General features: G+C 36.2%; 1 protein-coding gene across 1 annotated transcript; it reads right to left on the bottom strand.

Moving 5' to 3' along the window:
- Nucleotides 1–2,064: 2,064 nt before the first annotated feature.
- On the bottom strand, nt 2,065–12,137 carry LOC136664295 (interferon alpha/beta receptor 2-like). Its single transcript, XM_066641434.1, has 6 exons — nt 12,051–12,137; nt 10,099–10,228; nt 9,100–9,275; nt 7,090–7,247; nt 4,189–4,345; nt 2,065–2,661 (listed from the first exon to the last, which is right to left on the bottom strand). The coding sequence occupies exons 1-6, from the start codon at nt 12,130–12,132 to the stop codon at nt 2,525–2,527; spliced, it is 840 nt and encodes a 279-aa protein (XP_066497531.1). The 5' UTR covers nt 12,133–12,137; the 3' UTR covers nt 2,065–2,524.
- Nucleotide 12,138: the final 1 nt, after the last annotated feature.

The raw sequence follows: 12,138 nt of genomic DNA, 5'->3' as shown, positions 1-12,138 counted from the left end.
AATTATTTATAGCATCTATGTCCATATTTTCTGGTACTTACATCCACCTTTTTAATATTTGTATATAAATACATTTATATACAAAATGAGTCATAGTTAATTTCTTTAAAAATATTTATATTAACACTATTTAACTCTTACAATTAAACTGTGTTATTTATTTATTTATTTATTTATTTATTATGTATTTTGGTTCCTTTAAGTAACTATGGAATTGTGCATAATTTCAGCAAAATTGGTAGAGGTATTCTAACAAATATACATTCTAATTCCGAATAATCTTTTCACACACAATGTACAATTATCCTTCTGCTAAAATTGGACCATTATAAGAAACACGTACCTGAAAAAACAATATAACAATATAAACAATTTTTATAACAACATTTTTCATTCATTCATCCATTGTCTGTAACCGCTTATCCGGTTTAGGGTCACGATGTGTCCAGAGCCTACCTGGAATCACTGGCCACCTAAAGTATATTTTTTAAATATTTATTATTGACACAAATTACAAAAGTTTTGCTTAAACTATAAATGAAAACTAGTAATTCCAGAAATATTTTACATTTTTAATTCCTTACTACTCTGTATGTCCAAAGATTTGTAGACATCCTTCATAATAAAACAACTGATATAAAATTATAAATGGGATGCTAATGTTAAAGTCACTATGCTGAATGCAAACTGATGTCTAGAGGAACCTTATGTTTTTTTCAGTTGTACTGATATCATGGTTGTAGGGAGGCGGACGTATATGTAAGGAATTCAAGAGTTATTTACAAAACCCAAAGGGGAAAAAAAGGTAAAAACACAAGCTTGGACACACACAGAAACAGAGCAGGAAGTGTGATAGAAGGCTCCTCCTGAACGTGCAACTCCTGGGGCACATTGTCCTAGACCCCTCCGGAGTTGGTGAAGGAGAGGAGCCTTAAAAACAAAAGACAAGACTAATGGATTAACGGATGGTGACAGGATTGGAGCTGAGACAAGAGACTGGACAGGAGCATAGACAAGAGATTGGATAGGAGACGGGTCTTGGGACTGGACCGGAGACAAGACAGACAACTGACAGGAGGGACTAACAGGAGACGAAAGAAACAGGATACTAGAGTTTATACATGAGTGGAAAAGAAACAGGAGACAAAGCACTGGACTGGAACAGAGACTGGCTAGGAGATAGAATGGGAGACTGGACCTGAAATAAGACAGGAGACTGACAAAGGGGACCAATGGTATACGAAACAGGGAGCTGGACACTGGACAAATACCGAGACTAAACAGAGGACTGAAATGAAGACTGGATAAGGGACTGGCAAAGGGGAACAACAGGAGACAAAACATGACAAGACATGATAGGGGCAGAAACAGTTGCTTGGACTCAGGACAAGACAGGGGCTGATACCTGAGACAAAACACTGGACTGAAGAGGAGACTGGACATGACCAGAAACAGGAGACAGGACTGGATTAGGTAGGGCAACAGGGACTAGGACATTGAACACAGGAACAAGGACAGAGACAAAGGCAGAAACAGGCACAAGGACACAGACAGAAAGAGGCACACATACAAACAAAGGTGAGTGCCCAGGACTGATATGAGTCTGTGGCATAGTCCATGAAACCAGCCTGGGCACAGCTCTAGAAATCAACCTAGAAGTCCTTGGGGTTGAAGGGAAGTCAGAAAACACAGAAGCAGACCAAGAAGTGTGACAACTGTAAATCTAAACCTCACACTGTGCGAACACCGATTTCTCCTGTCTCAGTTATTTACCCTGCCAAAATGGCATATTGCCAATGAAAATATCTTTAATTTAGTATATCTAATATTTTTCATTATGAGATTAAGACTTCTATAAAGCACCATGATGTTGATCTTGTTAAAATAGAAGAGTTTCTGGGGCTATAGAGAACCCTTTTCTAAAAAGGTGCTATATAGAACCATCTATAGCACATTCTCCATCAATCCGAAGAACAATGCAAAGAAACATAATCATGTAAATGTTTCTTCTAGTGTCCAGGGTTCTATTTAGCACTGTAAAATCATCATTTTGAAGTGTGTGGAATTAATATATATATATATATATTAATATATATACATACAGCAGTGCTATTATTCTAATGAAATTCATTAAATCCCATAAGCCATTAAAGAGCAATAATTTGCAGCAAAATTTCTTCAGGGATCAGATGTTTCCTCTGTGTTGTATTTGTTGGTTCTTGCCGTGGCTCTTCGGGTCACGTAGGACATTTTATTTGGATGAGGTTTGGACTGCTCAGGTTCCCAAAATCTTCTAAACCAGTGGAAAGGACTCCATATATGTATTAAGAGAGAGACACAGAAGGGGAATGATTAAAGAACACAATGTAGAATATAGTTTCATTAGGATATATCTAAGAAATTGATAAAGGTTTTGTAATAATAAAAACTCATAAAAATGAAAACTTTAATTGCAGCAAATGATACACAAACTGCTAATAAATAGCCTTCGTTATAACAGAAACAAAACATTTGGCCATGTAACTCAGGAATAAGCTCTGTAATACCAAACTCTTTGTAGCAGTCTATGTAGAGCACCAGGCTGTACTCTGTGGAGCAGGGCAGCACAGAACAACATCCCCAAGAGGCAGAGGGTGCACAGTGTAATCAAAAACACAAGCACTGTTGGACAAACAAATAGTTTTTAACTTTTTAGTTTATAAATACCAACAGACAGAAAAAAACACTTTGACATTAATGCAATTATTTGGTAAAAACCCTTATGAGGTTCCAGTAATATGTTAATAAAATACTTTTTGGTTGTTAAATACAGGCATCTAATATATATATATATATATATATATATATGGCACAAATGAGGGTGAGGTGGTTATAAAAGGCATCAGAGAGATTAAATATGAAACTGTGGAATTATAATTTATTTATAGCACAACTTTGCTTCATTTAACTGCATGATACCTGCTCTTTCCTCTATGGTACCTGGTAGATTTTCCAATAGCTCCCCCACCCCTTTCTGGAAACCATAACGGCAGTGGCAACATAAAGCGTTGTTTACTTGTACTGCATTTGTTGTGTTGTTTTTGTTTTTGTGACTTAACATTGCTCCGTGCCCCAGAAAGATAAACAGAGTTTTTTCATTCCTTGTTGCACTGTCCAGCTCTCTCTGAAGTCGTTTGCCAATCACTAATTCAAGAATGTTTATAGGTCTTCAGAATTCCATGGTGCAAGTTTATAAGCTGCAGTTTTAACTCTTTAGTTTTAAATAAAATCTATTGCCGTGTTCTCTACTGTGGGTTGGTGGTTTTACAGCTGGCTAGTTTGTGTGGGATGTCTGCATTTCGCTGTGTAGTCTAAGTCTTCCTGGCCAATCAGTGCTCTGCAAGGTTTACACGTCACGCTTTGGTACCTACTCAGCTCACTTGGAACCTTAGTAAGGTTCCAATGAACTTCTTTAGTAAGGACTAAAGAAGGTATCCAGTTCCAGGTAACAGGTACCAAATCAGCCTAATAGAAAAGCAAAAAGCAGAGCAAAGCAGAGTAAAGTAGGTACTATTGAGTGGAATAGGGCTATTATATTTTCTGAAAATTAGGCATTAGTCAAAAGCAGCAGTGAGAAAAACCACTATGAGACAAAGTACAATTCTTGACGTTTGGAGTTTTGGGAGAATATTAAAGTACTGAATACCCCTGATCAATAAGATATACATCTTAGACCCTGAACTGGATAGGCGGTTACAGACAATGAATGAATGAATGAATGAAATATTTGTTCAAATTCAGTACAGACACAACCCTAGTAGACTTCACTATGTAGTACATATCAATGGAAAAAACAAGAAATGAGGAAACCAATGTTCAAAAATGGTGCTGGCGAGTGACAGAGGATCTGTGAAATGGTGGGAGGCTACAATTAGGGTATTGCTATGCATCACTTAATTTGCATGTATTCAGCATAGCGCCCAGAGTGCAGTAAATTCAAATTTTGTTTTATTTGGAACTTCTTTTGGAAATGTCTTTTACTCAAATATTTTTGATCTGTGTTTTTTTAGGTTTGTTTAGAGATGATTAGTAGTGCTTAAAGCCAGCAAGTAACATTAAGTAAGATTCATTCATTTTTTAACAGGATGTAATATTAAGACTGTAATTGGATATGTGCTACTGATGCTGTGTAAATTAAAGGCATCTTACCTGTGTTGATTGGCTCTGGGCTGGTGTAGGCGCAGTGAGGTCCAGAGGGCACTACACGGTTGTTAAGGTGCTTTTCCATAATGACCACAACACAGTATTCTACACCTTTCTCCAAGTAATTGATGAGATTCTCTCCAGATGATGCCCGAATAACAAACTGGATGAGGATGAGAAGTTTAAATTTGCAATTTAAAAAGTAGTTAACAGTCAAAATATATGTAAGATTAAAATATAATATAACATGTATAGTTTGAGGGTGGCATGGTAGCAGTCCCAAAACACACATTGGTAGGTGGATTGGTGGAACTAAAAAGTGTCCCTAAGTGTGAGAGTGTGAGAATTTGTGTGTGTGTGTGTGTGTGTGCCGCCTTGTGAAGGACCGCTGCCCCCCTCCAGGGTGTGTTCCTGCCTTGCGCTCAGTGATTCCAGGAAGGCTCCAGACCAACCGCAACCCGAGCTGGATAAGTGGTTACAATGAATGAATGAATGAATGAATGAATGAATGTATAGTTTGACTGCTAGATCATTCTCAGCCCAGAAGTGACACTGACGTGTTGGTGATGTGTAAGTGTGTGTTGTGCTGGGATGAGTCTATCAGACACAGCAGTGGTGCTGAAGTTTTTAAACCCATCAGTGTCATGGATGTACTGATAATAGTCTACTAAGAAAAATATCCAGCCAAAAATGTCCTGTGTCCACTGATGAAGGACTAGATGATGGTCAACACACACTGTGTAGCAAAAGATGAGCTACTGTCTTTGATTCTACATCTACAAGATGGAACAATGAGGTAGGTGTGTCTGTGCAGAAAACATGTTTAAAAACTCAAGCAGCACTGCTGTGTCTTATCTTTGGACTGAATTGCTGGGATGGCCTGATCTGAACATGTTGGCAGGTGATTTAAATGTTCTCCACTTGTGCTTCTATTTCCAGAGAGTGAAATGGCTGATGTTTAATTATGTTAGGATCATTTTAAATCTCTTTCCAGACTCCTATATATTTACAACCTTCTTTCTGAAGTCCTCAGAGAGTTCCTTGGATCTTACCATGGTGAACCCTCACTTCAATAATCAAAAGAAAATCAAAGTTATATAAGCTCCATCTCTTAATACTGTTCAAATGTATCTCAAATGTCTGTATGTTTAAATAGGTTCAAAAAGACAAAGATATCCATGGGGTGTCCTAATTTTTTCACATGACAGTACATATACATACAAATGTTTGAGGTAATTCACAAAGCCCCTTAAGCCCTGTACTGGGTGTATTTTTCTCTTGATTTATGAAATAGTCTTAAACGGAAGCTACCGTTTGAGAAACATCTGCTTCTCACTTTACTATTGTATGAAAACTTGAAGAGCTTTGCCTGAAAAGACAGAACCCTTTCCGCGAACACTTGTGCAAATGTGCCTTGGTGTAAGCTGTGCTACCTAGCAACCACAAACCTGTATGTGTGTTTGTGTGTTGAAAGGTACATAAAAAAAAAAACCCTATCTGGTTTAGGAAATAGTGGAGGGTGTTTACAAGCAGACAACCTTCATTTTCTTCACATCTGTACTAAAGAGAAAAGAACAGAGGAAGTCATAATCCCAAAAGAACAAAAATTAAAAAACAACAACAAAAAAAACCCCAACAACTCATATTTCAGTTAAATTATACTTGCTACATTTGCTTAAATATAGAGAATAGATAGGTATCACTTCTATTGCTTCTTGATCTCAGTGTTGCCACTTTAATCCCACTGACCATAACTTTTTTTATAGACAGACTTGCAAACAGGTTTGGATTCTTCAGAACAGTCCTAAAGTTGTTTGTTTCATACCTAAAAGGCAGAAACTTCTTTGTAGAAATAGAAAATAATATTTCTGAGAATGTGCCAGTGACTTGTGATGTCCCCGAGGGTTCTATTCTTGGTTCACTTCTATTGTATTTATACATGCTTCCTCTTGGACAGATTCTACAAGACAATGGGCTGTCTTATCACATCTATGCAGATGATACTCAGATTTACTTGGCCCTGTCCCCAAATAACTCTGGTCCAGTTTACTCACTGTGTTGAATACATCATTAACTGGACGGGACACAACTTTCTGCAGTTGAATAAAGATAAAAGATTATTCTATTTGGGAACAGCAATGAGACACAAATTGGCTACTTATCTTAAGTCGAGACCCCTCATATCTTCTGCCATATCAAATAATATCAGTTTTGGTGTCATGTTAAAGGGATCAGTATTATACCCTCTTAAGAATATCAGTAAGATTAGAGATTTTCTGACTAAACCAGACCTAGAGAAACATATCCATGCCTTTATTTCTATCAGGACTGACAACTGTAATGCTCTCTTAACTGGACTTCCAAAAAAGACCATTAAACAGCGTCAGCTAAGTCAAAATGCAACTGCCATAGTTCTCACTAGGAGCAAAAGAAGAGATCACATCACCCTCCCATCCTCAAATTGAATACCAGTATGTTACAGAACAGACTTTGATGTGTTATTACTGCTCTATAAATGTTTTAATGGTGTAAGAACAATGTATTTATCAGATATGCTACAGAGATTTGAGGTCTCAGATCGTTAGGAACTAGTCAATTAGTCGTGCCTCAGGTGAAAATTAAACATGGAGAAGCACCGTTTAGTTACTATGCTACTTAATTGGAACCAGCTGACTGAAAACATTAGAAGATCCCCGACTTTAGACACTTTTAAATCTTTTAAGACTTTTAAGACTTAAAACATTCTTATTTTAGCAGGCTTACAGCTCAGTTTAAAATAATCTTCACTTTTTATTGCTGCTCCAATCTTTTTCATTCAATTGCTACTTGATATAGTTTGCATAAGCTGTGGGTGTGCAATTTAATTCCTCTATCAGCAATATATATATATAAACTTCTTAAACTCACTTGTGCCTTGTCTCTTGTCCTGGACACATTAATGATATAGTTCTGAAAGTAGTAATCCAGCAGCCAGCGGTGGTGTGTCCTGCTGGCAGGAGGATGAAGCTGTAGTAGCAGGCAGTTTCCACATCCTCTGAGCTCTACTACTGGAGGACCTAGAATTGCTGAAAAAAGACAAGAGAGTATAAAACAGCTGGGAACTTCACTGGTTTTTGTATTGCCCTAACATTACTGGTTCAAAATTTTACAATTCACTTGATCCACATCCAGTTATAGCTTTGGTGTTAAGGTTGCTAATCCCATATTGTCAAATGTAATTATATTTGTTACATTGCTAGCATACAGACTGATATTACTTAAACATATCCCACAGTTTTGTTAAATATGATAGGATTATGGAATTGAAGCAATTGAAAAAATACATCACATTTTCACTGAGAAGGAAGACTAATCATTTCTGTACCATATCCCAAACTTTTATAATGTTTGCTTCTGACTATGCTGTAGCACTTTGAGATTTCTTTGAAATGTAATGTGCATTACAAATAAAACGTATTATTATTATTATTATTATTATTATTATTATTATTATTATTATTGTTATTACTATTATTATTATTATAAACTACTTTTACAACTTATAATAATAATCTGAGTAAAACTGGAAGGAAATATAGACATGGGATGACATTATGAATTGCTTAATAACATTGACATTCTTTTTATTTTAATTAATTTTATCTATTTATTATTTTTATGTGTTTTTTTTAAGGACGTATTCTTCAGAGAAGTCAGAGGTGGTGTCTACAGGAGTGGGGTTTTGGGCATAATATTTGTAATCTCTGAATATTTCTCCTCAGAACCAAACTAAAAATAACACAGTAAAATATCATTTCAAATGGGAACTGTAGAAGTCAACGAAATATCTGGAAAGTTTGGCATATAGCTAACTTTAATTTTAGCTGACTGCTAACCCAGTTATGGGTTAGTGTAAAGCTTTTGCCATGTTTCGTGTGTTCCTGCTCTGTCGGTGTCCCCTCTGTTTTTGTTTTATTCCCGTCTTCCCCATTGTCTTTGCCTTAGGCCCTCCTTGTCATCAGTATTTCCACCTGTGCCTCCTTTGTTGCCCTGCCTTCTTGCTATCTCTTCCAGGTGTTTTCCTGTGTATATATACCCCTTGGTTTTAGTGCTCCTTTGTCTGGTCTTGTGTGTTTCAGTGTCTTAGTGTCTATGCATGTCTACACTAGTTCATGGTCGTTTTCTATTTCAGTATATTCTAATTTTGTTCTATGTTTCCAGTGTCCGGCTTTTGTTGTGGTGTTTGATTCTGGTCTTCTGTCATTGTTGTAGGGAGATGAGGAAGTGGATGTACACACAAGGAATCTTTTATTAACAGAAACAAAACTAAGCACAACAAAAGCAGGACCCTGGAAACAGAACAGACTGAACAGACTGAAACAGAAACAAACTGAAAACAACTGTGAACTGCTGTAGACATATGTGTAACACTGAAACACGCAGGACAAGACAAAGGAACATTAAATCCAAGGGATATATATACACAGAACACCTGGAAGAGATAATGAGGGCAACAAAGAAGGCACAGGTGGAAATACTGATGACAACACAGGGGTAAGGCAGAGACAAGGGAGGAGAGAGGAACAAAAACAAAAACAAAGCCATGTGCTCCTTAGCACAAGGTAAACAAGCAGACTTAGACACACAGGGCAGGAACACATGAAACACAGCAAAAGTGTGACATTCAGTGAGAAGAATAATACACTGTAATCTTATATATAGGTGTAGCAGAATCTCTAATACCTTGTGGCCAGGATGTATCAGTATAATTGCTGATAAAATAAGTCAACGGAATAAATGACTGCAACTTAATTGCCCCATAGCCAGTAAATTGTTGTGTAAATGAGTTTCTGCCTCTGACTGAGGTAAGCAAGGCCCGTGGAGGGGCTCATTATTTGTTTCTTGTATGTTTGTGGGTGAAGAGAGAAGAGGTCTTACTTTCCCATAAGGGAGAAAATGGTTTGGAAGTTGTCCAGTTGGATTCATGTTCTGAAAGGAAGGCTTGCACTCTGGCCCAGTAACAGCAGTCTGTGCTCTTAAAGGAAGTAGTTAAATCGCATGGCTCACCATCTCCCAAATCTGAACAGTTCAAAACAGGCACCCAGAGTTTCTTTCTGTGGGAAAGATGAATGACAGCATTGAGGTTGTGCTCTGTTGAAGGACTTAAACTGATCCAACTAGGATGCTAAATTATAAGCCTGAGTTAGATAATTTGAGGGGAAATTTTAAAATATACTGGTCCTGTAATACTATACTATATAGCATCAAGGTTAATGCCACCAGCAGAAAATTTGGTTGTTGAAAGCTGACTTTATGTGCCATTCTAAATGTAGGTAGCATGATAAAGTTTAGCTTAAACTGGCCAGGTTAGAAAAACCAGCATGGCTTAACATTATATGCTTGACTATATCTGAGTATTTGATGATATGCAGCCATTGTGAACATTAGTGAGGTCAAGCATTGATATCAATTGATTACATATAGAGCACAAACACACCAAGTAAGGTCTCCAGAGAATAAAGCACCACTTCTGGGAAGGTTAGTATTTCTCTAGCCAGACCTGGAGTAGCAAAACCGTAGCTTTAATCTCTCTAGTAAATGTCAGTGGAGCATCACAATGAATTGGATCAAGTAAAATTAATTTAAATACTACCTAGTTTTGATTTAACTATTTTCTATGTGTAACATACTAATTAAATGGGGTGCTCACTGTTGAAAATATTCTGTACTTTTTGCTAGCTGCCTGAAGCATTTTAGATGCTACATGGTATTTATTAGGCTACAAAGTGTAGAATTTAATAATTTCTAGCTAAAATGGAAACCTTTGGTATGGTTTAGTTGTTTTATGGAGCTCAAAAACTCTTGCTTATGGTCCCAGATCCATTGCTTTTAATGTGATATGTGAAGTCCAGTTTTGAAACTTAATTCTTATCCTACTCGTTATGATATCTCTGCACCCTGAAGCGAGCAAAGGTGGGGGTCCCAGGGCCGGCGGTCCAGATGAGCTCATGCTCCAAATTAACTGAGACAATGGTTACATTTTGGGGAGCTGGGAGCAAGCAGTACCCTAGAAGAAAGAAAATGATACAACAAAGAATAAAGGATGCAAGATTTAAAACACTTAAGAAACATGAAAAAAATGCTGTCAAAGGCCTAATATACACAAAAATTCGTGTGGCATATATTGTTAACGTTTTCAAATGTATCATTCATTTTCCTTACCAAATACAGAATCTAAAGCTGTTTTTGTATTTACCAAAATGTAGAGCCTATAAAAGAGTTGGTAACAACTTTAAATTACAGCCCGCTAATTACTGGGTAAGTACAGAGTAAGTACCTGTTAAGTAAGCCGTAAAATAAAATAAGTACTGAGTAAGTAAATGGTATGATACTAGAAATATGTAGTTATTACTTGTATCTTACAAACCTTTTACAAATAAGGCACATAATTACGTTCCAAATCTATTGTACTTTTAAGCATATTAATAGAATATAAAACTGAATTAAATGCAAGTGTCTATTACTGTAATTTTTCATAAATAAGAAATACAGCTTCGACTTTGGATTGACTGTAGTTCTGAATGTAATAATGGATCCTTCAAAATTATTTATAGTGCACATACAAAGACATAGTCAGCTACATTGATGACAGGCACTAGCAGAGTTTCATGGGACTTTGTACTCATTAGGTTCAGGACATGTGTTTTTTACCACATTGATCATCATCACATACTTGGGAGATATTTTACACTGTTTAGCCGATATGAGGCATTATATAGATATAGCTGACTAATAAAGAAATGGGTGTTTCTCTTCTGCTCTTCTTCCTTATTTGTAAAGTGTTTGTAAGATATCCAGTAATAACCACATATTTCTAGTATCATACCCTTTACTTAATCATTACTTGTGGCTTAATTAATAGGTACTTACTTTGTACTTACTCAGTAAAAAGCGGGCTGTAATTTAAAGTGTTACCCAGGAGTTTAGTCAAACTAAGTTCATATTTTTCAGATTTTCCTCTCTCTGTTTTTGAATATATCCCCATCGAGGCAAATACGAATAATGCTACATTATCATGCCAGTACAGCAGGGGGCCATAGTACATAAAAAGAAATAAAAACACCAAGAAGCATAAGAGAAACATTGGTTTAATCTCAAATCACTTAATACCCCCCTATGGTGCTGTTTGCAAATCTTGATATTACTGAATCTAGATTTTAATGTCCCATTATATGTTTGTAATACAACACCATTTATATTTATTCATATGAGTCTTAAGTCTAGTGTATGTATGCATGTATATATTTAGTTTTATGACTTCACTATATAGGGAGTGAGGGGCTACATGAATTTCAGCCACGCTGTGGAGATATTTCATTTAAGGCCAAAAAGGAGACAAAATCTTAATTTTTTAAATAAATAAACAAATCAGACAGATGCGGACATGAATGATTATGATACGATTCCTTCTGCAGGTCACCCTTCACTCCTTCAAATTTTGTTAAAATGTCATGATGAACAGAATAATATAAATCCTCCAAAATTACTTCCATTGAAAGTTAAGAATGTTATTTTTCCTTCTCCTGCAAAGTTACTGTTTTGGATATATATAAAATATATAACTTAAGCTTTTATATGATTTACTCTCCATAGCAGACATATCTGTTTGTTTTTAATGTTTAGAAAACAACTCTACAATTTCTCAGTGTATACAGTTCAGTATGCAATATGCATATAAAAATAAAAATATATATTACTATGGATTCATTGTGATAGGCATAAACTCAGAGATGGCTGCATAAATATTATTGAAAACTGCAATTGTCAATTAATCAATGACAACTCCCAAATAAGTTCATGCAAAAGATAAATATAAAACAGTCTCATACCTTGATATATTGGAAGGAATAAGATTATCCAGAAACATAGTGTCCGGTGCTGTTCTGAGGAGAGCTTCATAGTTGACCACATCAAGGG

Source organism: Hoplias malabaricus, chromosome 12, assembly GCF_029633855.1.
Source record: "Hoplias malabaricus isolate fHopMal1 chromosome 12, fHopMal1.hap1, whole genome shotgun sequence".
NCBI classification, from domain to species: Eukaryota; Metazoa; Chordata; class Actinopteri; order Characiformes; family Erythrinidae; genus Hoplias; species Hoplias malabaricus.
This window is presented reverse-complemented; position numbering and strand designations above follow the sequence as displayed.

Bases quoted from the DNA above. Each gene is read 5' to 3' on its own strand.
- LOC136664295 (XM_066641434.1), bottom strand. From the start codon at position 12,132: ATGTGGTCAACTATGAAGCTCTCCTCAGAACAGCACCGGACACTATGT. The intron at 4,346-7,089 runs GTGAGTTTAAGA...ATCCTCATCCAG, and splicing joins GGACAAGAGACAAGGCACAA to TTTGTTATTCGGGCATCATC. The intron at 2,662-4,188 runs GTAAGATGCCTT...TTTGTCCAACAG, and splicing joins CCCAGAGCCAATCAACACAG to TGCTTGTGTTTTTGATTACA.